At 44.9% G+C, this 22,477-nt stretch overlaps 1 protein-coding gene across 2 annotated transcripts; it reads left to right on the top strand.

Moving 5' to 3' along the window:
* Nucleotides 1-3,894: 3,894 nt before the first annotated feature.
* WHAMM (WASP homolog associated with actin, golgi membranes and microtubules) lies at nt 3,895-19,192 on the top strand. 2 transcript variants are annotated; one of them, XM_068958484.1, is made up of 10 exons: nt 3,895-4,473; nt 7,499-7,672; nt 9,069-9,219; nt 9,742-9,911; nt 11,290-11,455; nt 12,411-12,598; nt 13,975-14,061; nt 14,143-14,238; nt 14,617-15,079; nt 17,862-19,192. In XM_068958484.1, exons 1-10 carry the CDS (start codon nt 3,916-3,918, stop codon nt 18,146-18,148), a joined length of 2,340 nt encoding a protein of 779 aa, XP_068814585.1. In that variant the 5' UTR covers nt 3,895-3,915; the 3' UTR covers nt 18,149-19,192. The 2 variants fall into 2 exon arrangements, with proteins under 2 accessions (XP_068814585.1, XP_068814586.1); XM_068958485.1 differs by lacking the exon at nt 3,895-4,473 and adding an exon at nt 5,975-6,672.
* The last annotated feature ends 3,285 nt before the right edge of the window (nt 19,193-22,477 follow it).

The raw sequence follows: 22,477 nt of genomic DNA, 5'->3' as shown, positions 1-22,477 counted from the left end.
CCCCTTGCGGACTCCCCAAACCCACATCTTCCAACCAGCCTGGTATTAATATCAGCGAACGAAATGATGGTAGGACAGAAAGACCGTTTGGTGCTCTGTCAGAGCCGCAGCGTCTCCACAGCCCTCCGCAGTTCACCAGCACTAAAAGATCATAGCCACAAAACTACTCAGAGCCATTTTCCCAGCAGTTTACTACTATAGTCAAAAGAGTTTATGGAAAGATTTCAGCTGAATAGTAATGACACTCTAGTTACATCTAGTCCTAACTTAGTGAAGCACATGAAAGCTTTAAAACCATTTTCTCCTGGAAAAAAGCCAAAAGGTCAGTCAGTCATTAAGGTTATCAGAGCTTTTGCAGAAGCTTCCACTTAAGTTTTGGGTTCAAACTACTTTTTATGCTTCTTGTAGTTTCCAGGACTTGCTTTCACCTCAAATTTATTTCATCAATACTTTACTAATGTTCCTGAGAAGTGCTTGGCTAACAAAGTCAACACAGACAGTGACTCATTAGAAAGCAGCTCTTGGAACTGGTGAAAAATGCTGAGAAACTTCCCAATCTCCAGTTCCGTATCAATGACTGAAAACACTCCAGCCTGCTGGATCCGTAAGAAAACAGACACCAAAGTTCATCGTTCTCTTCTGGCACTACAGACATAAATGTATACTCTAGAGCTAGCAACATCTTACTATAGACAAAAATACGGAAGTTAGGCAGAAATACTATTTATGCTAAAGGTGATAAAATAAATCATGCAAATTCTACCATTACTAAACAGAGAAAAGATCTTGAAACATACCAGAAAATGTTGTCTGGCTCCTGCAAAGTTTTTTTCTCCATAATTATAACAATAAGGCTTGCTTTACAAGCTACTACTAACTAGAAAAGTGAATTAACAAGTATTTTTCCTACTAAAATGAAATTAAATTCCATAAATTAAAATGAGCGTAATTAAGCTTGTCTGGAACCCTGCTGCCTCAATAAGATTTTCAGATGATGTGTTTGCTCAGTTTACAGACACAGATATAATTACAGTGAAGAACGTTTAGGTCTGTGACCATCAATCATCTCAAACATACAACAAAGAAGTGTTACAACCTAAAAACTTGCCTTCTATCTTAAGACGTCATAAATTCTTCTGATAGCTCAGGTGACATCAAACTTCAAATTTATTCCACCTAGTAAAAACTAATTCACGTGAAGGCAATTCCCTGCCACTTTCCTATGGCTGCAGCTGGAAGACTTATTGCAGTAACCCTAGACCGCCTCTTTGCTCAGAGAGGGACGTGCCAGCAATGAGCAATGGAACAAATATAGATGTGCCCTGGCTGTCCTTCAGCAGCCTGCTACTTGAGTGTCACCAGGATGAATGTCATACACTGAAAAAAGGTTATAAACGTTCTGTGTGATTCCTGGATGTGAAGTACTTGGAACATTTATACAGACCCCCTCCCTAACACTAGAGCACTCTCTGACTGCTATTAAAAAACCCAACAGAGATTTCAGTCACTGACTCCAGACATGTTTTCCTAGGGTGGGTATCTTGTGTCTGATACACAAAAGGTATATTCTGTGCAAACTAACTCAAATGGATAGACACATACACACAACATTACTGAAAATTAAATGTAAGTATCTGTTCTTTTCTTTATGAAAGTTTAATAGCAAAGTCCTTCTCTCTCTTAAATAAGGAGAAGGTTTACTACTGGAATTGGTTGGAATCAAGATCAGACTCTAGACAAATGCTATCAGAAACCATAATGTTGTACACACTCGTTGCACATATATATACACCCCCGCTCCCCATATGCGTATGCTAGACCTCATGGAAAGCTAATTACAATGCAGAAAGTAGTTAATGGCTCGGTAAGAGGAGCGTTTTCATAGGAACGTATCACTTCATTCTATGGTCAGTAGCCGATCACCTGGTGAAAAAAATAGGCCATATATTACCACTGATTATTGTGATTACTGTAGCACTTGAGCTCCATATATCTGCTTAAATCCACAAACCTTTCAGTTATCCAGCAGACATAATCCTCTGACTGTGAACAAGCTACCGAGCTAACCTTGCTGGCAAGACATTTTTAAATATGTTTGAGAACTTTGCATTTTATTTTTTTATACACACACACACACGCACACACATATATACATACATACATATATACACACTTTGAACATTAAGAGGACAGTGCAGTGGGAAATGTCTATTGCATCTTGACACAGCTCCACTTTTTCCTCCTTTTCCAGTTGAACTTGGTGTCATTTCCTCACATTTTTAGCAATCCAATTGTTTGCTCTTTCAGTAAGGAATTAGAAATTAATTCCTTCATCCTTACATTAATTCCAATGTAGTCACGAGTGTATTACTGCTGACAGCACCTCTATCATTTGTGAGATCAGAGCAGAAATGTTTTCACGTAAATGATGTAGCCTTTGCTGCAGTCAGTGTTAAAATTTATGTTGTCAGACAGATTTTACTAGTTTTCAAATGGGAACTAATTTTTGCCTTTATATTGTTAATCTACAATATCTCGCAGGCCTTAATCTAGCGAACAGTTGGCAGTGTCAGCTTTAATTCCAAAGACAGAACATAAGATTTTCTTTACCATAAATTAAATTCAGCCTCGCATACAATGCCCGAATAGGAGATACGAGCTTCATGACAACCACTGCACTTCCCCACGTCTCAGAAGCACATAAAGCAGTATGTAGGCAGGCTGCTCAAACAAAGACACCCTTTTACAGAGGGCATCTTGGATCAGGCTGATGCAGGCTACCATTTTCCTGAAGTCATTCAACTTGCAGAAGAAGGGGGTGGGATAAGCCTGTGCCTACGTGGTAGATGTTTCTTGCCTAATTAGCGAGGCTCTACAAAAGCTGGTTTCATTTGATGCCTTCAAGTGTTATGTGTTGATAAGCATAGCGACCTTAGCGCTGGGCCTGATTTAAGGACAGGCCTGGTTTGACTGCCTCGCTGTGCTGCGCCGTCTAGATGAGGTCACTTACACACGCTCATTTTTAAAAGCCTCCCGAAAACCGGTAAAATTCAGAATCCAGCTGGCTGCAAAGCAGGCCGAGTTCAGCAAGACGCGGGGACAACGCAGCCGCGGGGCGTTCGGGGCAGGGCGCTGCCGGAGGGGGCGAGCGGAGGACCTGGGCGCTGCGCGGCGAGGCCCAGCAAGACGCTGACGGCGGCAGGGAACCCGAGAGAGCCGAAGAGCTCGCGCTTGGAGAGGACAGGCCGTACCCGGCAAGCCTGGGTTAGCAGCGCCGCTCAAACCGCAGCCGGCGAGCGCGGGGCCTCGGCCCCGCAGACCGGGGCGGGGGAACCTCGTCCCTTAGCTGGGCCCAAGGGGACGACAGCTGGGAAGAAAACTGCACGCGTGCGACAGCTCTCTCTGGCTCTGTGGCCAGCGCGGTTTAACTACTCGGATCTCCGGGGCAGGAGGAAACGGGCAAAAAGCTCCCTGCGCGCAGCGGCGTAGCCAGCGTTCCCGCAGCGCTGAGGTGATCCGCGACGCTGCTGCTTCAGGCCTGGGTTCCGGCCCTTACACACTTTGCCCATCGCTTTTTACCAGTACACTTTATCTTTATTTCACACTGCGAGGCTTTTACACCCGCCCCCTACGCGCGGCTCCCTCCTCAGCTATTTTATTTTTTTAAACTTTTTCCCCCCCATTTCGGCTGCGTGAGGGCCGGGCGGCCCTCCCCCCCCGGCCCCGCCCTTCCGGCCCCTCCGCCTGCGCCCGCCCTTCCCGCGGCCCCGCCCTTGTCCCCGCCCCCCAGCCGCGCCCAGCCAATGCGAGCCGCGAGCTGCAGGTGACGCGCGGTGAGGCCCCGCCCCGGCAGGGGCCGGTCAGTTTCTGTTTCGCTGCGCGGCGGCCGCGGACGCCGCCGCCGCCGCCATCGCCATGGAGGCGCAGCCCGACAGCCTGGAGGGCTGGGTGGCCGTGCGCGACGCCGCCTTCGCCGAGCCGCGCCCGCCGCGGCTCCGCTTCCTGGCGGGCTGGAACGACGCGGAGGGCAAGTTCGCCGTGACGTGCCACGGCCCGGCGGCGGCGGCCGGCGAGGAGGGGGCGGCCGGCGAGGCGGCGGCGCGGCAGAGCTGGGCCGGGCTGTTCTCGGCGCAGGCCCTGCTGGGCGTGCACCGGCAGCTGGCGGCCGTGTGCCCGCGCCTGGAGCCCGCCTTCCCCCCGCTGCCCGCCGCGCTGCGCGGCGCCGCGGGCGGGCTGTGGGCCGCGCTGTTCGCCGGCGGCGCGGCGCCGGGCGAGGCCGAGGTGCAGGAGCTGTGCGGGCAGCTGGAGCGCTACCTGGGCTGGGCGCTGGAGCTGTGCGGCGGCCGCGTGGTGCTGGACGCCCTCTTCGCCGCCGAGCGCCGCCGCGACGACGAGTACTACGAGAGCCTGGCGGAGCTGCGCGGCCGGGCCCTGCGCGGCCAGCTGGCCCGCGCCCAGGAGGCCCTGCGGCGGGTACGGGCCCCCCGGGCCGCCCCCTGGTCGCGCTTGGCGCCCCTCTCCCGCTTGCCTGGCCTGCTGCCCGCCGTCCCGCTCGCTTGGCTTGCTCGACGCCCGCTCACGTGCGCGTGCCGGTGACCCGATTGCAGGTGGCCAGGTGGCGAGCAGCAGCCCGGCCCGCGCGTGGTTGTGGCCGATATTTGGGTTAGTGCTCGCGCGAGCGCTTCTGGGGTGGTTCGGAGACTGCCGCGTCGGCGAGCTCGCGCATCGAGCCCCATCGGGCTTTGCAAGCCTGGCTTTATTAAGCGGGGAGTTAGCGAGCTCCTTGTGGGCCATAAGTGTAAGACACTGGGGCACTTACCTAAGCTGCGAGCGCTCCTGCGAAAACACATCGCTAAAAATACCCGGCGGCCTTGCACACTGAGTGGAATAGCAGCCGGGAAGGAGAGTACAAATAACTCCCCTGTGAAGGGCTCAGGCTGCCTTCTGGCAGCGATGCCAATAACTGGGGCATGCTCTGTCAAAAGTTGTTTAATTAAACCAAGCCAGTCCATACAGCCATGCCAAATAGGCGCTTTGTAGTCAGAAAAATGTGTTTTTTCAAAGTGTCAAATTCTGGCCCAAAGAATGAATAATTATAACACTAACCCTTTCTGTCTTTGTTATTGTAGTTCCTGCTTGCTCTAGGTGTCTTAACTGGATTTTTTTTCTCTTGTATTAAGCACTCCGTTTCAAGGCTGGTAACTAGTGCATTAGGACATTGCTGTGTTAACCTAAGGTTTAAAGGCCGTTTAAGATCACCAATGCTGTTACTGCTAAATCTTTTTTGTAGTCTACCTCCTGGCAGAGCCTATTGAAAGGCATTTTATGAAAATGATGCTGCTTTGGGAAGAAATTGAGACAATTGGCTTTAGCCTAGTGTTTTCTACTTTGTTGCTTAACAGCCATAACATGATTCCCTCTCAGAAAGACACAGTTTCAGTTTGCATGAAGTTCATACACAGTGTTGGATACAAAGGTTAATGTTTCTGTACCTGAGTGACTATGACAGTCCATGGGCCAATTAGAAATACGTTCTGGCCCTTGGGCTCTTTTGTAAGCAGCGCAGAAGAGTAAATACCTATGTGGCAGTTTGGGATTTGATGGTTAAGTATAACTTGGTGCCAGTTCTCCCGCTTTTATCAACTATGTATTAGCTATGTCTAAGAATGGTTTAAACAGTACTGTTGTATTTCTGGGCCTCACAAGAACGTAAGTTCCTTATATGCAGCGTAGGCCGGGTTACCCAAGACCTACAGAGCAAAGCCAGAAATGAAACCTGTGTATTCTGGCTCCAAACTAACCTTAAATATCAAAGCATCTTTCTTTCCTGTTTAAAGCCATGTCTTCCTCAGATTCTTCATCCTCTGGGGTAGATGACTAGAGATAAAAGGAGATGCATTTGTATGAGTGCAGAAGTTGCCAGTGTAAGACAGAGGAGATGAGTGATGTGAAGATGTTTCCTTTTTTTGTGTCTTTTGTTCAAAGTTAACAGTCCTAAAAACCCCAAAACAATACTGCCACCGGTACTGCCACTCCACCATTCTGGCTTATGGTGAGCTGGAGTTCTGCTAAAAGAATAGCAAATTGTGTACATGCAAGGATTTTCCAAAAAAAAAAACTATGACAAATGATTTTCTCACAAGTAGACTAAAATTTCACAACTACTTCCTCTCTCACCAGTATAAACATCCTCCAGTGGTAACCATGACCCCTGCTTCTTGTTTCAGTATAAGAGCCAGAAAGTGCACAAATGTTTTGCTTGGCTTGAACAATGTTAAAAAACAGACTGTTCAATTGCTGCAGTCGGACCCCAGGACAGTGTCTGAGCTGCCCCGGGCTCCTGGGATGACCAGGCATATTGCAGTTCAGGCCCTTGCGTTCCCCCGTCCCGCCCATGCCAGGGCTGGGGAGAGGGCAGGCAGGCCGTGGCCTCGCGCCGACTCCTCTGCCCTTCCCGGCAATCCTGCGGCTGGGACCTTTGCTCCCGCTATTGTACCCAGGCTTGGATGGCAGGAGCAATGGGCAGGGTTTCATCCTAGTGCTTTTCGGTTGCAACATAATCAGGCCTGTGTTTCAAAGTGTTTTTTCCTCATTTTCACAGCACTGAGCACCCTCTGTTTCCTCCGTCTTTCCCTTAAGGAGCTGCAGCACAAACTATATCCTTCCTGGAAGGTCTGTGTTTCTCACCGGAGCTTGCCTCTGGTTCCTCAGCTGCCTCTGTCCTGGCACATAGATCACACCATGCTATCTGTTACCTGCTAGCAAAGAAACATCTTTGAAACTTTGATTGGTGTTAATAAACAAATTGAAGAAAAGTTTCCAAATTCATTTCTCATCGCAGGGGCAAATAAATACCGTAAATGAATACCGATCTATCAGTAAGAGACAGTTGCTCCGTGGAAGAATTACAAGTTACAAAATGTAATATTTCTAGGACTGAGATTAGAATAAACTATTATGAATTATAAAAATGTTAAAGGAATTTAACTGCAGGGTATATCGGGGTAGAAATCCAGTTCTGAATTCTTATTTTTAAATGAAAGTCCGATTTTTCCATGCCTGGAATCAAAAATTCTGGATCTAGAAACTCATGTCATATTAGAAGGCGTTTAGTAATTGTGAAAGAGATGCAAGAATAGTTTGAGGATGCCTTACTCGTCCTTACAGTATGCAGACTTCTCCTGCGAACCATCTGTATTTGTAAAAAAGTCAGCTGTGCACAGCTATTAGCATTTTTGCTGTGGAAGGCCCTAGGCATGATTCCTCATGCAGTCTCCTAATGCAATATGCAGCAATTAGTGCCCTTAAAGCGTACGTCGCTAATGGTATTTCCTGCTGGGGATGGTTGCTGAGTGTTTGGAGCGACTCTCCTGCGTGACGGGAAGCCTTGGCTCTTTCGTCTGGTGATAAACGACAAGTTCTTTCCACCAAAGCTGGTCGGCAGTCAGCCGACAAATGCAAAGCGCAGCCAAATCACGCTTACCTTTTATCCTTCTAGGTTCTTCAGCAGCATAAAAGTGCTGACACAATGGTGGCTTTGATGAAGGTTTATGAAGAAGAAGACAAAACTTATCAGGACTTGGTTACCATGGCAACGCAATTCTACCAGTTTTTACTGCAGCCTTTCAGAGATATGCGTGAACTGGCAACCCTGTACAAACTGGAAATCCTGGTAGGTCTGCCCTTACGAAGTCAAAGGCTAACGAGGTAGTGGGATATCATCTGCTTGTGGAGCAGTTTAGACCCCAAATCACTTGATTATCTTTGGCCTCTCCAATTCTGTCTTCACCTACTTCCTTTTTTCTGCCAAGCCACCAAACATGGCTGAACGTTTCAGAGTTACAGCAGATCTGTCCTGAGGGGATCTGAAATAAAGGCCATAGTATTGGCTTGAATAGGATTGCATTTGCTGAGCGCAGCCAGCTTCCCACCAGTGTGGGAAGTATTAAAAGAAAAAAAAAATCATCCCTAAACTCCTCATGTCCATGGTTTACTCTCTGGTTGGCTGAATTTACAGAGGTCTCAGTAACCTCTGGAGGGCCATCTTCAATGAGATTAGTCTGTGCCATTGGGAATGCCATCTCACAGCGATGCCGATGTAGCACTTAACTCAGCTGTGGTGGTAGAAGAGAAGGCAGAGGTGATCTTACCATGCACAGCAGTTTTCTGTCACTGCCCGAGCCTGCTGCAAGTACAAGCTCAAATGCACATCACTTGTCAGTTTGTTCATTTAATTCTACATGAACCTTGGACTGGAAGCCCATAGTCTAGAAGAGCTATGATGCCCCTGGAAAAGACAGCCCTCTGCTATTTTGATTTTCTCTTAACTACTCTGCTAAAATTCTAGCAAGCTGTTAATGTTGTAGAAAAGAGCAGAACAGTTGTAATTTAAGACTCAAGGGTTTTTCGGTACTGAAAGTCTAAATCTGTGAGGGTAAAATAGCTAGTATGTTGTACTGAAAATTAAAGTGAAAACTGTAATGAATTAAAGTAACTCAAAGTTTTCTTCTGTATAAATAACCTCTTAAAAGGAAGTTTAGGCTAATTTAAAATTTATGTCTTAAAAAAAAAAGAAGAATCAGTTACTAGTCTTGTACCTGTGTACCCTCTATCAGTTTTCTGTGGGCTTGAAAATATTATCTTTCTTTTCTATATCCCTGTTCCTGTGTGAAAGAACTGCCAAACAGGGGGACCTGCCAGTGATGTGCTGTCAACACATGGGAAAAATAGACGAGAACATTGCACTTAGGAGAGTGTGTCTGAATTACTTTTAGTAACAACGAGAAACGTTTCAGATGGACATGATATTTAAGACGAGGGTTTACAAATATTTTAAGAAATAAATTAATCCAAGGTGAATGTTTAAGTCATGATGAGGCAACACAGGTTCTGCATTAACCTGGAGAATGGGGAGCAGGGTATGGGCATGACTTGCGTTGTGATGGGTGAGGGGAAGGTCAGGTTTGCCACTGTGCTCTGCCTCACTTGCAGCATCTCTCAGCATAGTGTAATGTGGGCTGCACCGCTAGAGAAACCAGTTGATAACTGAGAATTTTGTCTCCTTGCAGAAATCTTTACAGTATGATAAGCTGGGGCCTAAAAGAATAGCAGCTTTGCAGAAAGATGCTGAGGAATGGACTAAGCGGGCGGAGGATGCTGTGTGCTCCATTCAGGATATCACTGTGAACTACTTCAAGGAAACTGTAAAGGCCCTGGCAGGTAATCCCAGTGAATTTACACAAAAGGTTGTGTTTCATGCTTGTCTTTGGGCTTAAAAAGCTCTTTTTATCACCTTTGATGTTCTCACTCTGCAGACCCTGAGGTTAGGATGAGTGTCCAGCATAAGAAATGAGTATTTTATTCACCTGGACTTATATCTTTTCACTAGCTTGATTTACAATTTGCATTTGGCTTACATGCAGATGTCATCAGGGCTTGAGAATTATGGCGGCAAACCTCTAAGCAAAAAACATGCACAACTTCAACCCTTGCTGTGACAGCGTCAAGGATTTCAGGGTGTTAACGAAGTACATTGCTGTGTAATTGTTAACGTTCGTTTACATGGTACGATTAAGTCCATTTATAAAACCATAAATTCAGTTTTACAGTCTTATAATTTCAAAAGCTTCAGAAATGCTTTAATAGCATTAGCCTATTCAGTACTGCAGCGGTAGTACGAACACACAGGGGTTATTAGGACACTGCATTTTTCATATCTTACTGTGATGTTTTAATCTATAGCAATGCTCAAACAGATGGAACAAGATCAGAAAAGATTTGGTCAAGCTACCTGGTCGTCAGCTTTGCCAAGACTGGAAAACCTGAAGTATATGTTAGCTAAAGAAACCCTTCAGCATCTGCGGGCAAGGGAACTGTGTCTGAAACAGAAGAAAATTGGCATTTGGAAAAATGTAAGATCCCTGCAAAACATGCTTTTCTGTCACAGGTTTGTGAAGGGCTCATCAAAAGCCACTGAAGAGGCATGGAGAGACTTTTAAAGCCTTTGTGAAACAGGGCTCAGAAGGCATCTTTCAGCAAAGCACCAAAGTTCTGTGCTAAGCATTTTACAGAATTGTAGAGCTGACCCAGGTATTTTAAAATATTTTTTAAAATTAAAAAGAAGTGTTTCTTGGCAGTTTATGAGAAAGAAATCAATTTATAATTTTACGAGCGAACAGAAAGCTTGAACTAACTATTTTTCTACATGATTTTAAATGATGAAAAAATGCATATCGCTCATTTTTTGAAATTGCTCCTGCACACATGAGGATACTTAGGAAGGCTTAGCATAAACATTTTTACAGTTAAGTGTCATGTTAGCATTTATGGTATTAACCTTTAAAACTATTAGTTCAGGAAGATAAACGACTGAGATATTATTTTCAGAGAACACTGCAAAAGAAAGATATTTACTTAATTTTAATATTCTGATCGTTTTTACTTGATGCCATCTAACTGCTGCCAGGAGCACCTATTTTTTATTTTCCAAGACTAATGCACTCCGCTATATGTAATTGTTTTTAGGAGCAGTGTTTTTTGTGCAGGTTATAATGAAGTCTTCCCTGATCGGCTTCAGCACAGCGAACAACTATCATTAATAATATCTTTATCACAAAGGGTACAAATATCCTTTTAATTAAAAAATAGTTGTGGTGCTATGCCATGCTTAGTGGACAATACCTCTTTTTGAATGAAGCTTTTCACAAATTAAATCTACAGTAGAACAGGAAATTAGTAAATGACCAGCCAGTATATTTCTAATTCACAGCACCTGGTTGGTTTTATATTTTCATGGTGAGAAGGAAGGTGGAGAGGAAAGTGGTTTTTCTCCCCTAATTTTCTTCTTGGATAGCAGCTTGCCGATAGCTCGCTCTCTCTAAAGCTTGTTTGACAGACTCTCACCAACTTTTAAGAGCCTGATGCAAAGGTTAAGGGAGAAGCTACATGAGACAGCTTGTGCCCATCTCACAGTTTACTGCTGGCAAAAACTGGGAGAGGTCCTGCTCCTGGCTGTGTGTTCCTGCCATTTCACTTTTCCCAGCTCTAGCTCTTGTCACACCTCTCCATAAGCTGATTCAAATCAGTAAGCAAGCAGAAAATGAAACCAGTTTCATGCCAGGTTGGTGAGCTGAACTGGCTGAGCAGAGTCCAGTGAACAGCACAGTCGGTGTAAGGTGAACTCAAGGGCCGGGGGACAGGGGAAGGAGGGAGACTTGCCCTTCCTTTGGTGTTGCACTGTTATTCATGCATATTTTGCTGTTAATGTTTGTTTTCTTTGGGACTGTTTAGATGGAGAACCTTGATGAACAAGAAGAGAACCTAACAGTAGCAGAGGAGCTGGAAATGGATTATTATGAAACCCAACTGGAATTATATAATGTACAGCTTGAAGTATTGAAACATGAAGAGATGCTTCTTATTGTACAATTGGAAACTTTAAGGAGACAGATTAAAGGTAAGAATAGACAGATATTTAATGACATGTCCAAAACACAGCAGTGATATAGCCTTCTCTGTTTTTGTATTTAAAAAAAAAAAAGGATATTATTCCTACTCAGGGCTTGATACTAGAAAGCATCACTGGAAAACATTGGTGCAGGGACAGCATCTGATATTTTGTCTTCTACAAGTAATTCGATAACACAGGTGGAAAAAAAAGCCACACTGGTGACTTTTCTTGACAGTAGCTTGATATATACATGCAGAGGTTTGGCATGTGGGATAACTTTATGCTACAGAACTTTATTGCTCTTACAGGATCTATGTATGGAAACTGAAGTTTCCTTCAGGGAACCTGCTGAAAAGTGTCCCAAAATTAATCACAAAACTATTGTAATTTAATATGTAAAAACTGCAAAATACATCCTGTTAATGACAAAAGAGGTGATTACAGCAAGGTGCTACTTGAGTACCAATGTATTCCAGTTCAACTGTCTCTTCTTAACATATTTATGACCAAATTAGGCAGCAGTCTTGTTTATGCTTATTTGTGGTTTATGATTTCTCTATTACTGTGTAGTATACTGTGAAGTAAACACTGCTTTTGCTTGCTGCATAATTAAAACCTGATAAATAGGAAAATAAATCATCCAGTGCTGATCAAAACAGTTTTCCAGAAAAACTCCAGTTGGTGAAGGTAGGAGTTAAAGCACAGAAAGACATTTGAAAGAGGAAGCTATGTAAGAGCAAATGCTAACAGCATAAGTTTGATCCAGCAAAGCACCCCTGTGAGTAGCATTACATGTTTGCGTAAGACTTTGAAGGACCAAGCTTGATTCTGAAGCGTTACCCTTTCTAATAACTAACCTGCTGCCTTCAGTGGCTTTTAAAACGTCCTCACTTCTTTAAATGTTTAAATAATTGTGGCAATTTTTGTTTTTTGTTTTTTTAAATGCCAAATGCCTTTTTAGAGAAACAGGATGAAGTTGTTTACTATGATACATGTGAAAATCCAGAGGAGCTCAAGGTCATTGAACAGACAATGGGACAACATTACGCTAACTCGTCAGAAATGACGAAGCTGAGGCGGAAGACTAAGCAGTTGGAGACAAAGCGTGGAACTGTCTGTGCGAGGAGAGCCTACCTCAGGAACAAAAAAGTAAATGCAGTCCTGGAGCCGTGCAGCTTCTTTAACTGATGTCATAAGTCTTGACCCACAAGGGATGGACAGAAAACAACTAGGGAAGCTTTGGGTGGAGCATACAAGATGATATGCAACTTGGTGCCAAGGCCTACAAAACAGAAAGAGGGGCAATGTGATTTTAAGCCAGCTTTATGCTCCACTGTGTGGTGCAAATACTTCTCTAGTGTATTAAGGGAGCACAGACTTACATGGGCAACCCAGGAGGTTTTTCCCTATCAGCTAAATCTCATGGAGAGCCATGCTGTGGCCAGCTGGAGCTTTGCCCTGGCAGCCTGGTATAAAGCAGCTGCAGCACAGGAGAAAACTTGGCCTGCAGTGAAGGAAGCTGCAGTGACAGAACAGCACGCACAGTGATACTTAACTATAGCTTTGAATGAGAGGGGAGGGAAAGTTTAACTACTGCAGTTCTCTCTCCAGCCTCTCGGTTCTGTGCTAGGCACAGTTTTTATCTTGGCTTCCCATTTGGAGCAGAATACTAGGAATAAATAAATGAGACCACAGTTGACTCTCGTGGACTTTCCCAGTCAGCTAGGCTTGCCTTACACCTGTGCAGTCCTGCTGAGGCAGAGAGTAGAGTTTAAGCCAAGTCTGTCTGGCCTTCTACCCCTCACTAGGCCAGACAAAATGGGAATCTCATTGGAAATGTTTCTTGAACAGTTGTTGTCTCTTGCAACTGCTTCCTCAGCAGATACTTCCTCTGCTTCCATTTTCATTCACTTAATTGCTGTCTGTCGGTTATGTAACACTAAAGCTACATGGCAGATGATTTACAAATGCTTACCCAACCAAGTGGATAATCCCCCTCTGTGCAGTGACAACTGGTGACTCCCAGAGAAAATACTGAAACCTGCAACTTCTCTGAGGCCCTTTGTTGCTAACAGAGGGTATCCCTGTTAGCCATTCCTTGTGTTTCACATACCTCTGCTTTCCTGCCCTTTGTATGTGGGAGCTATGGCAGATGAGGGGCAGAAGAAAAATAGCCCTGTATTTCTGCAGTGCCCTGCTAACTTCTTTCTCCCCTTCTTTCTCATGTCTTTGCACCCATTCCCTCCAGCTGGTACCTGGGTAAAATTTCTTCAGAGCCTGTTGGTACTTTTTTTTAACCTAAACGTAAGACAGCGGGATCTGTTCAGATCTGAGTACTGGGTACAGACTTCACGTGTAGGGTCTCACATCTGGCGCCTGCTGTGCTTAGGCATCCTCTTTGGCACAGCCAAGCATATAGTGTTGGTCACTCTAGAGTGGCTTTTGCACGTGAGGTAATGGCATAGACTGCACACACGGTAAACATGAACTAACCATGGGTCGCATGAATGTTGCTGTTCCACTAGGATCAATGTGAAGCGAGCCATCGACAGAGACTGCAACAGGCAGAAGAGAGCAAAAAACGCTTCCAGCAGCATCACAGCATACAGATAGTGAGTACTGAATAGTAGCCTTGCAGAGGCTGGCAGCTTGTTTTCACGCACAGATGCTCACTTACATGTGTTTTAATATAGAAAAGAGACAAGCAAAAAGAGGAAGAGAAAAAGAAAAAAGCTTGGATAAGCCAAGAACGTCAGAAAACACTGGAGAGACTGAAAACATTCAGGGAGGCAAGTATTGTGAAGTACAGTAATCTTACGTGGTTTCAAAACAGGAAGCCAAAAAGTATCTGTAGCTCACATGTGAGCGTAGTCCAGATCAGAGCCTACCATTTGAGTAGCCTGAAGTACAGGATTGTGTGTAATGAGTGGAAGGAATCCACTAAGGAAATAGCTTCCAGGTACAGAGCCTGTTCCAAAGAGCAGAAGTGGGGAAATCACTTTGAAAGAAATACCTTGATATTCCTTTAACTCTGTTCAGTATCGAATTTTCTGCTTGAGTGGGTGAGTGGTACAAGTCTGCTCTCTGTGGCTTTTTGTCTCTTTGGGGATGCTGTTATTGCCAGTCCAATGGCAAAGTGACTTCCTGCCTTACCCTTTGTTTTTCAGAAATGCCCAGCTCAAATTGTGCTGAAAACATCTCGTCCCCAGCCTCTTAGTCCCAAGCTGCCACAAAGCATCACCCAGCAGGCTTCAATACTGTCCCCTCCACCTTCATCAAGAGTGAGGCCAGAACTGGAGCAGCCAAGGAGCATGCAGCTAGCAGAAGCAGAAGGCAAAGTTCTTAAAGCTTCGCATCAGAATACCCCAGCAGATATCCCTGTCCGGATTTTTGTGGCTGCTGGTGACTCAAAGCAACAAAAGCACAGCGAGGGGCTGATGGACTCTCCATCCTTAGCATCACCACCCTCTCCTCCACCCCCGCCTCCTCCTCCTCCTCCTCCTCCCCCTTTACCTCTCCGCTTCAAGGCACCATCAGCAATAGAGGATAAACCACTTCCCCTTAGCTCTGAGGTCCCTGCAGTGCACAGACAGGATGACTCATTGAGGATGCCTGTAAATAATTACATAGGTAAGTGGTCTTATATCAACTGGTGTTTTTCTTTCTTCCTTTCTTGCATTTTTCAGTTCTGCCTCCCTCTGACTCTGGACATTAACATGGTCCTGCAGTCTTGCTCAAGAGAACAAAGCTTTTAGAAAGCTTGGTCTGAGAGACCACATACAATAGCACTGACCACAAGTCAGGATACTAAATGAATAACAATGATTTGGGTATCCAGTTTGATATACTTCACAGGGCCCTGATTTTTAGTGTGTGTAACTCAACATGTTTTGAGAAACACTGTCAAGCTGGACATCCAAGTAAATAGTTTTTTAGAACATTTGGACTTGAATTGCTGTGCTAGAATTCTAGATTGGTCCATTAAGAGCAGCCTTACAAGTTAGTTTAAACTATTCTTAATCACAGCATTGATAGTTCTGTGGAGAATGCATTTCTCATGTTACCAAAAATCCCACTGTTTTAAAAGAGAGGAAGGTGGCAGAAGTGATTCCAAGGAGCTGGGGTTTAGTCGCTTTATCTGATGAGAAGTAACCTCTATTTCCAGGTTTATTCTTGCAACAGTTTTGCCACCTTTGAACTGAATGTAGCATTTTGTTTGAGGATTAATCATGTCCAGCTGGAAGGACTACTGTGAGTGTATTTGTGCTTGCACTAAGGTTATTCTCTCAGTGTTGCGTACTACAGAGCCGTCAGTTTGGGCCACACACATTTACAAGGTGCACATAGTCTGTGTCCACCTAGAATTTACTTAGTTTCTAAATAAAAGTTACTTAGAATTCATGCAGAATTCTACCAAGATTTGAAAGGCAGATGGATAGCTTTGGCATACTTGCATTCCTGGGGCAAAAATTCTGCTCTGGTACACCTTTACTTTGTTAGCATAAACAAGATCATAGAGGTGTAATTGAAGGCTGAACTCTGCAATTGAAACACTGCAGTTTGGATGAGAATAGAGCTCAGCAACTTCCTAAGCCTGCACTGGTTACATCCTGCTAACAGGCTTATTTTTATCTCTAAAGCAAGCAGATATTCTGACTATGCCAGGGAGATTGATTTAAGTGGAAAGGCAGCAATTTTTCATTGTCAATTTTCAGAGTAGAGCTTATGTTAGAATGAAGCAGGTCTTTAAATATGGTACATTCCTTTCCCTTTTCAGACTCTTCATAATACCTCTAAGCAGCCCTTGTAACTCCCCAGTTAAGAGGCAAACCGCAGGTAGAAATACGTAGAAAAGTTCATGTCTTCAGTGCTTCCAAGGGGTGGGGAAGGAGAAGCAGTTGAATGGCTGAGACGCAGTCAGGCTGCCACGACAGGCTGCTGCACATCCGGTAGATCAGTGTACTGACTTCAGTCCAGGAGGTCCATGGGATAACTAACACAGAGACTCATAAAAAGCTTTGATTAGCAACAGGAACTGTACACCGGGCAGTCTGATTGCTACCTTGTTAGTAGCTAATGTTTACTGTTATTCACAGCAAACATTGATGTCCTTTCCTTATTTTTGGATAAGGAAAATTCTGTTTTGTTTACTGGAGGGATCCAACTGGTTGTTTACACGTCTATTCCCTGAAGAAAACCAGCATGTTAATTGCTATAATGGTAATCAATAAAATATTGCCATAAGAACTCGCTGAAACAACTTCAGAAAAAGGTTGTTTCCAGTAACACAAGGGCTACTTATGACTTCGCACCTGAAAAGCCAGAAGAGGTTCATATTCTGATGCTGAAAATATTATCTCTAAGGTATCATCATACTTTTCAAGCGGAACTACTTCTATTATCTGTTAGTCTAACTGGTCTTTTACCAGGCAGCACATGTGTTTAATACACTTAAGACTTGTTTACTGGAAAGCTTTGTAAGACCAGTTTGTGGATCTGGTCTCAGTCCTTTTCTGGCATCTCAATCTCTGAAGGTACTACAGGATTTAGCAGAATGTTAGATTTTCACTCTTGATTTTAATCGCACGATCCTCTGCGCACTGGCCATGACAAAAATACTTCTAGCTGTGAAGCACAGATGGCCTAGACCTATGGCTGGAGGAGTCGCTGCGGACTGCTGTCCAGGGAAGCTGACTTCCCTGTCTGACAGTCTGAAGTTAGTGACAAAGAATCCAACAAAAGGAATAAAACACAAATTATGATGTGTACTGAGAGAGCCAGGAGAAGCGCTCTCAGTATGGTGTCCTTTATGGTCTGAAGTTTAGAAACATACACCTGAGATTTAAATCATGTTGTAAAATCGGAATTATTTTTTAAGTCCATACAGAAAAGAGCTACCTGCCTACCTGCTTAGAGCCTGATCTAACTCCCACTGACCTCAGTGGTTCAGTTTCAAGCCTTTCTACTCAAATCATTTCATTTTTCTCTTCATTGAGCAAAAATGCAATTGACAGTCTCAGCAGGCAACTGAGAAAGCTAGGAGGAATGGTAGATTGTTTCTAATATAGAATAAAAGACATTTTTGGTTCAGTAATATTTTTTTGAAAGCACATAAAGCCATAATGAAAAAGAAGCATCCTCCTTTGTGTATAATTTCTTCTTTAGCTCACAACTTTGTGTAATGGTAAAGAGGTGCTGGATTCTCAATATAAGGTGTAAAAGCTTTAACTATTCAGTTCCAGAACCTGGCGCTGCAAAAGCTTGTGAGAGTCTGTGCTAGAACAGCCCATTCTCTTTTCCTGTCTCCAGCAAATATGAAAGCAAGAACTGTGAGCACATGGATGGAGTTTCATCCCTCCAAGTGTGGTTGTCTTATTCTTTCTTCTGATAACAACTGACTTATCTGTTGCAGGAACCATGGATGAGGTTTTGGCTTCTCTAAAACATGGTGAAGGTGTTCTTCGCAAAGTGGAACAGCCAAATCCCTATGCCTCTGTGAAAGACGACATCCTCTCTGCCATAAGGCAAGGAGTTAAACTAAGAAAAGTGAATCGAGATACTGAGAAAGATATCAGTAAAGGATCCAGTAATGAGCTGGAGAGAAGCATTAAGGCAGTCATCCAGAGAATTAAGAAAGTGTCTGCTGATTCTGAAGAAGAGGAAAACAATGATCAGAACAATGGGGAATGGGACAGCTAACCAATTGAGAGTAACAGACGTACTGATTGGAACACAGTACGTGTCTCATTTTGCACATTGTAGGAGACTGTTCCTTTCAGAATGAAAGAACGGTGTGATTTTGTGTGTGTGTGTGTGTATGTCTTTTTATGTTCTTGTCACAGTCCAAAATCTCTTATATGGTAAGTAAGTGTCCTGCTGATTTCTGCAGGAGCTGCAGATTCTTATTTTTGCATGGGAAATCATACTCCAAAAACGCTCACGTTAATAGGCAATACAGACTCTAGAGTCTTCACTGTGTCTGAGGACAGCTAAAATACTATATTGAAACATACATTCTTTTGGTTGTTACTACACAGCAGGTGATACTATCCCAACAAATTTAAAGAGTGGAAAACTAACTGAAGATAGGCTTTGTGCATTAAAAGTTCAACCAAACCCATGGTGGTAAAAGCAGCCCAGAAAACTTAGCTTAAATTAAAAGCTCTCTCATTACTACCTCCGTTGTCCAGAAATTCCTTTAACACGCTGCTTGTCTCATACAGCTCACTCTCAAATAACTGCTTGGATACTCCATTTATCATTACGTTGTAAAGTGTGCACTTTGGAAGGGCTTGGCAATGCTGGATGGGAAAGCCGATAACAAGTTTGAAATAAACACTACTGTACTAATTACTGAGGTGTTTACTTTTTAGCTGGAAGTTTAAATATAGCTTTTAAAAGCTAAGTGTCTTTCATACGTCCAGTTATAGTGAACTGTTGGCATAAAAGAAAGTGCCAAAATATTGTATGTAATGTTTTCTGGGGTCTAGCCCTGTAATACAGAGCTGTATTTCTCCACTGAGCAGATCAATACATGTTTATACCTGCTCTCATGAATTTATATCACCTGAAAGCACCTTATAAATGGTGGTTATTTACATTGTGCCTGGAACCTGCCTATTTTAAAATTCAACTACATTACATTTATAGACTGTTTCTATTTTGGGTAGATAGTGACAAAAATGATTCAAAGTTTTTTTAGAGTTTATTATTGACCCTTAATAAAAATATATCCCAACAGAAGTGGATTCAGTGTACTCTCATTTTAACAGGTGGCATCCATATAGCAACTCTGCTCTCTCACTTAGAGTATGTAAATACCCTTATTTTCTCAAATCATTGTGAATTGTAATTTGGTAACAAACTTGCGCGTATAGTACCTTGATTCCCTGTTTTACTAATAGCAGATCTATTTACTCAGGACAGCAAATATGTACCTGGCAGTTTCATGAGAAGCATCTCAGGGTTCATCTTTTACTGTTTCAGCACCTATTGCTGTTTGGAAGGGAGGGAAAAAAATGGTTCTTCTGTCACAGTGGGTACAGTTGGAAAGAGAAATTACATGAATGCATCAGCATTCAAACACAGAGGCATGTTTCATAGGCTAAATTCAGACCCAAGCAAAAGGAGCAGGAGTCAGGAATAATTAATTCTGTTGCCATCAAACAGCCTGGAGCTGCGAGCAGCAGCAGATGCACAGGCCAGTCCCTGCGCAGTGTGAGACGCATCAGGCCATGGAGCTGCCTCTGGTAAGACGTCTGAGCAAGGGAGCTGGCGGAGGGAAAGCTGCAGAGCGCTTGCCCCGCCGGGCACTCTTGCTGGGCCCCGCGGTGGTGCCGAGCTGCTGCGGGACACGAGCGTAGTGCATGTTTGTGCTTCAGCTTCCTGCATGCTAGATGCCTGACGTATGCTGTCACTGAGGGCAGTGTTTGGTCCTTCGCTAGCATGAAGCTGAGCTGAAAGCCATCGCAGTCACCAGCTGGGACAACGTTCCCAAAGTTACACCAGCTGCACTCTCCTGCTTAGCGTTTGGAAGTGTGGGTTGTGGGCAGGCTCAACTGAAGAAAGGGTCTCGGCTTTTTATTTTCTTCTTCTAATGATGGTGAGGTTTGCGAAAAGGCTGAGTTTGAGACCACCTTCCAGCTCCACAAACTTGCCTCGGCCACAACTTTGCTAGTTGCTGTGTGGGTTTTGCTCCAGAATTTGATTAGCAGCATTTTTCCAGGGAGCACAGCTGTCAAGGGGAGTTACAGGCCAAGTGAAGCCCTTGCTCCTGAAGTGCCAACACAGGACCGTCACAGAATGGCTTTCCAGAGGCCACTGCCCACATTTGTGGGCTCTGCCCTATATAAATTACGTTAAGCTCCAGCAAGTCTTTTCTTTCCTGGGGGCAGGCCTTAAGCCTGACTGTTCTACATGCTGCAGAAGGCTCAGTTCCTCCCAGCGGATGAGGAATATTTTATAACCACTGCTTATTTTCCTTTAACCTCTTCCTTTCCCAGCGGGGCCATGCCCTGCCAGCATGGCCGGCCTGGCAGCTCCCCGGGCAGCTGAGCAGTTGCTCTACAGCCATCTGCTGCTCCTGCTGCCTGACCGCAATGAAAGATAATACGTGCGCTGGCACACTCGATCCTCTCTTGCACAGTCTCGCACACACAAAATAGGCAGATTCAGTGTTAACCCAACTTTCCGCAGACACAGGGACACCTGGGGGACTCGAGGCAGAGCCCTGCATACGATTAGTTCTCAAAGCAAACTCTCAGCAACGGTGCTAGGAAATTGAGTTCAGCGGTTAAAAATATGCAGAGGATAAGTGAGTTGCAATTCTGCCAGCAAATCGCACAGCTTTTGTATATCTAACAGCAGCAATTTTACCCAGGAGGGGCAGTGCGAGTAACGAAGATATTGCACAGCAAATGTGTTTTCCTACCTAGAGGTTTTCTTTGCAATCATAGCTAAAGCTCAGTGAGGTTCTGCTTTCAGGTGTTCAACAGCGTTTTCTCTGTCGCAGTCTGAAGAACGTCCTGAAGCGCCTGCTCAGAAACAATACGAACCCGCCTGGTTTCTGAAGCCCACTTCATTTGCGCTAGCTGATTTTCACAGTACGAAAAATGTGCTACAGCTATTTTTTTTTTCCCCCTGCTGATATGGAAGTTTTTTTTTTTTTTTTGGTCTATCAAACGGCCTCACCACCTAGCTCATGACCAGAATTAAAGGTTGCTGCTCAACAGAGACAAGCATTCGCAGGAGCAGAGCTCACGAGCCGGACTAATTCGTGGGGCCGCCACGGTGCTGGGAGTCCCGCGCCCGGCCTGGCCCAGCTCCCCACCACCCCTGCGCCTGAGTGGCCACAGGAACCAGAAACACCACCGGGGAAAGGAGCAAACGCACTGGAAAAGCCCAAGGGCACTGAGGTTAGCCTGAGGAAGAGAAGGGGAGCAGGAGGGGGGGAGCAGTTTCCAAGCACACGAGAGGCTGTCGCGAAGGGGAAGGGAATAATTTGTTCTGTGTGTTCACAGGGCGTTAATGGGCTTTAAATTATAGCAAGAAAGATTCAGGTCAGCAGTGGGAAAACGTTTCTAGCAGCACAAACAGTGAAGCATGGGAACAGATCGGCTGGGAAGGCGATGGTGTTTCTGCCACAAGACACCTTTAAAACCTGGTTAGACAAACACACCTGGGCCATAATACTGGTATCGCTGATGGGTTGCGGCAGGGCTCGGTTGTCACCTGTGGCCAGCAGAGCCGCAGGGACTGCGCACGAGGCGCTCAAGGGTATGGCCACGAGGCTGGCTTTGCTCCACAGTGCAACCTGCAGCTCTTTTTTTCCTGAGAGATGCCCTAATTTAAGACGACGGAAAAACTTTCCTAAATTACCTTATGATTTTTCTCCCGTATCTTGGTAACTGGGCTGCTGTGCTGTGCCTCCAGCACCAGCTGGGGCTGGGGACGGCGGGGTGGGGGGGAACAGCAGGCAGGTCCCAGCGCTTTAAGGCAAACACTCCAACGCTGGCACTCAAGAAAAGCAGCCCTCAAAGTCTCAAGAGGAAAGATGCCTTAATCTCGATGTGAACAAGGCCCTCATTGCACACTCAGGGGTGCTTTTCCGAGGCGCTGCGTGCCACAATTTGCTTCCACCGCTGCACAACAGCTCATGGGCACCGCGCAAAGAGCTCAAGAAAGCGGAGTGGACACTTGGGCCTGTGGAGCCCAGCTCTACTGGAATCGATTAATATTAATCTGCAAAACTGCTGTGGCAGCTTCTTGAAATTTAATACCCGTTTTTAAAGTATCTCATCCCGGTCTAGTAGCTGAGTCCCTCAATGGGAATAGTCCGCCCTGGCCCCGTCCAGCTGCAGAAACTGATTTGATTAAAGGGAAGAATACAGCTCTCCAGCACTGAAGAGTTAACAACGCACAGATTTGCTGGATAGCCCAGTAATGAGGTAAAAAAGATCAATTTCTATAAATCAGTATCACCATGCCGTGTGAGCTCTCTAACTAGACGTGGGCAGACCAGACATTAGC

The sequence above is a fragment of the Struthio camelus genome, chromosome 12 (assembly GCF_040807025.1).
Source record: "Struthio camelus isolate bStrCam1 chromosome 12, bStrCam1.hap1, whole genome shotgun sequence".
NCBI classification, from domain to species: Eukaryota; Metazoa; Chordata; class Aves; order Struthioniformes; family Struthionidae; genus Struthio; species Struthio camelus.
The sequence above is the reverse complement of the archived record's forward strand: the minus strand, read 5'-3'. Positions and strand labels throughout refer to the sequence as shown.

Coding starts and splice junctions, on each gene's coding strand:
- WHAMM (XM_068958484.1), top strand. CDS start 3,916: ATGGAGGCGCAGCCCGACAGCCTGGAGGGCTGGGTGGCCGTGCGCGAC. Junction 11,456..12,410: donor TTTAAGGAGACAGATTAAAG/GTAAGAATAGAC, acceptor ATGCCTTTTTAG/AGAAACAGGATGAAGTTGTT. Junction 14,062..14,142: donor AGCATCACAGCATACAGATA/GTGAGTACTGAA, acceptor GTTTTAATATAG/AAAAGAGACAAGCAAAAAGA.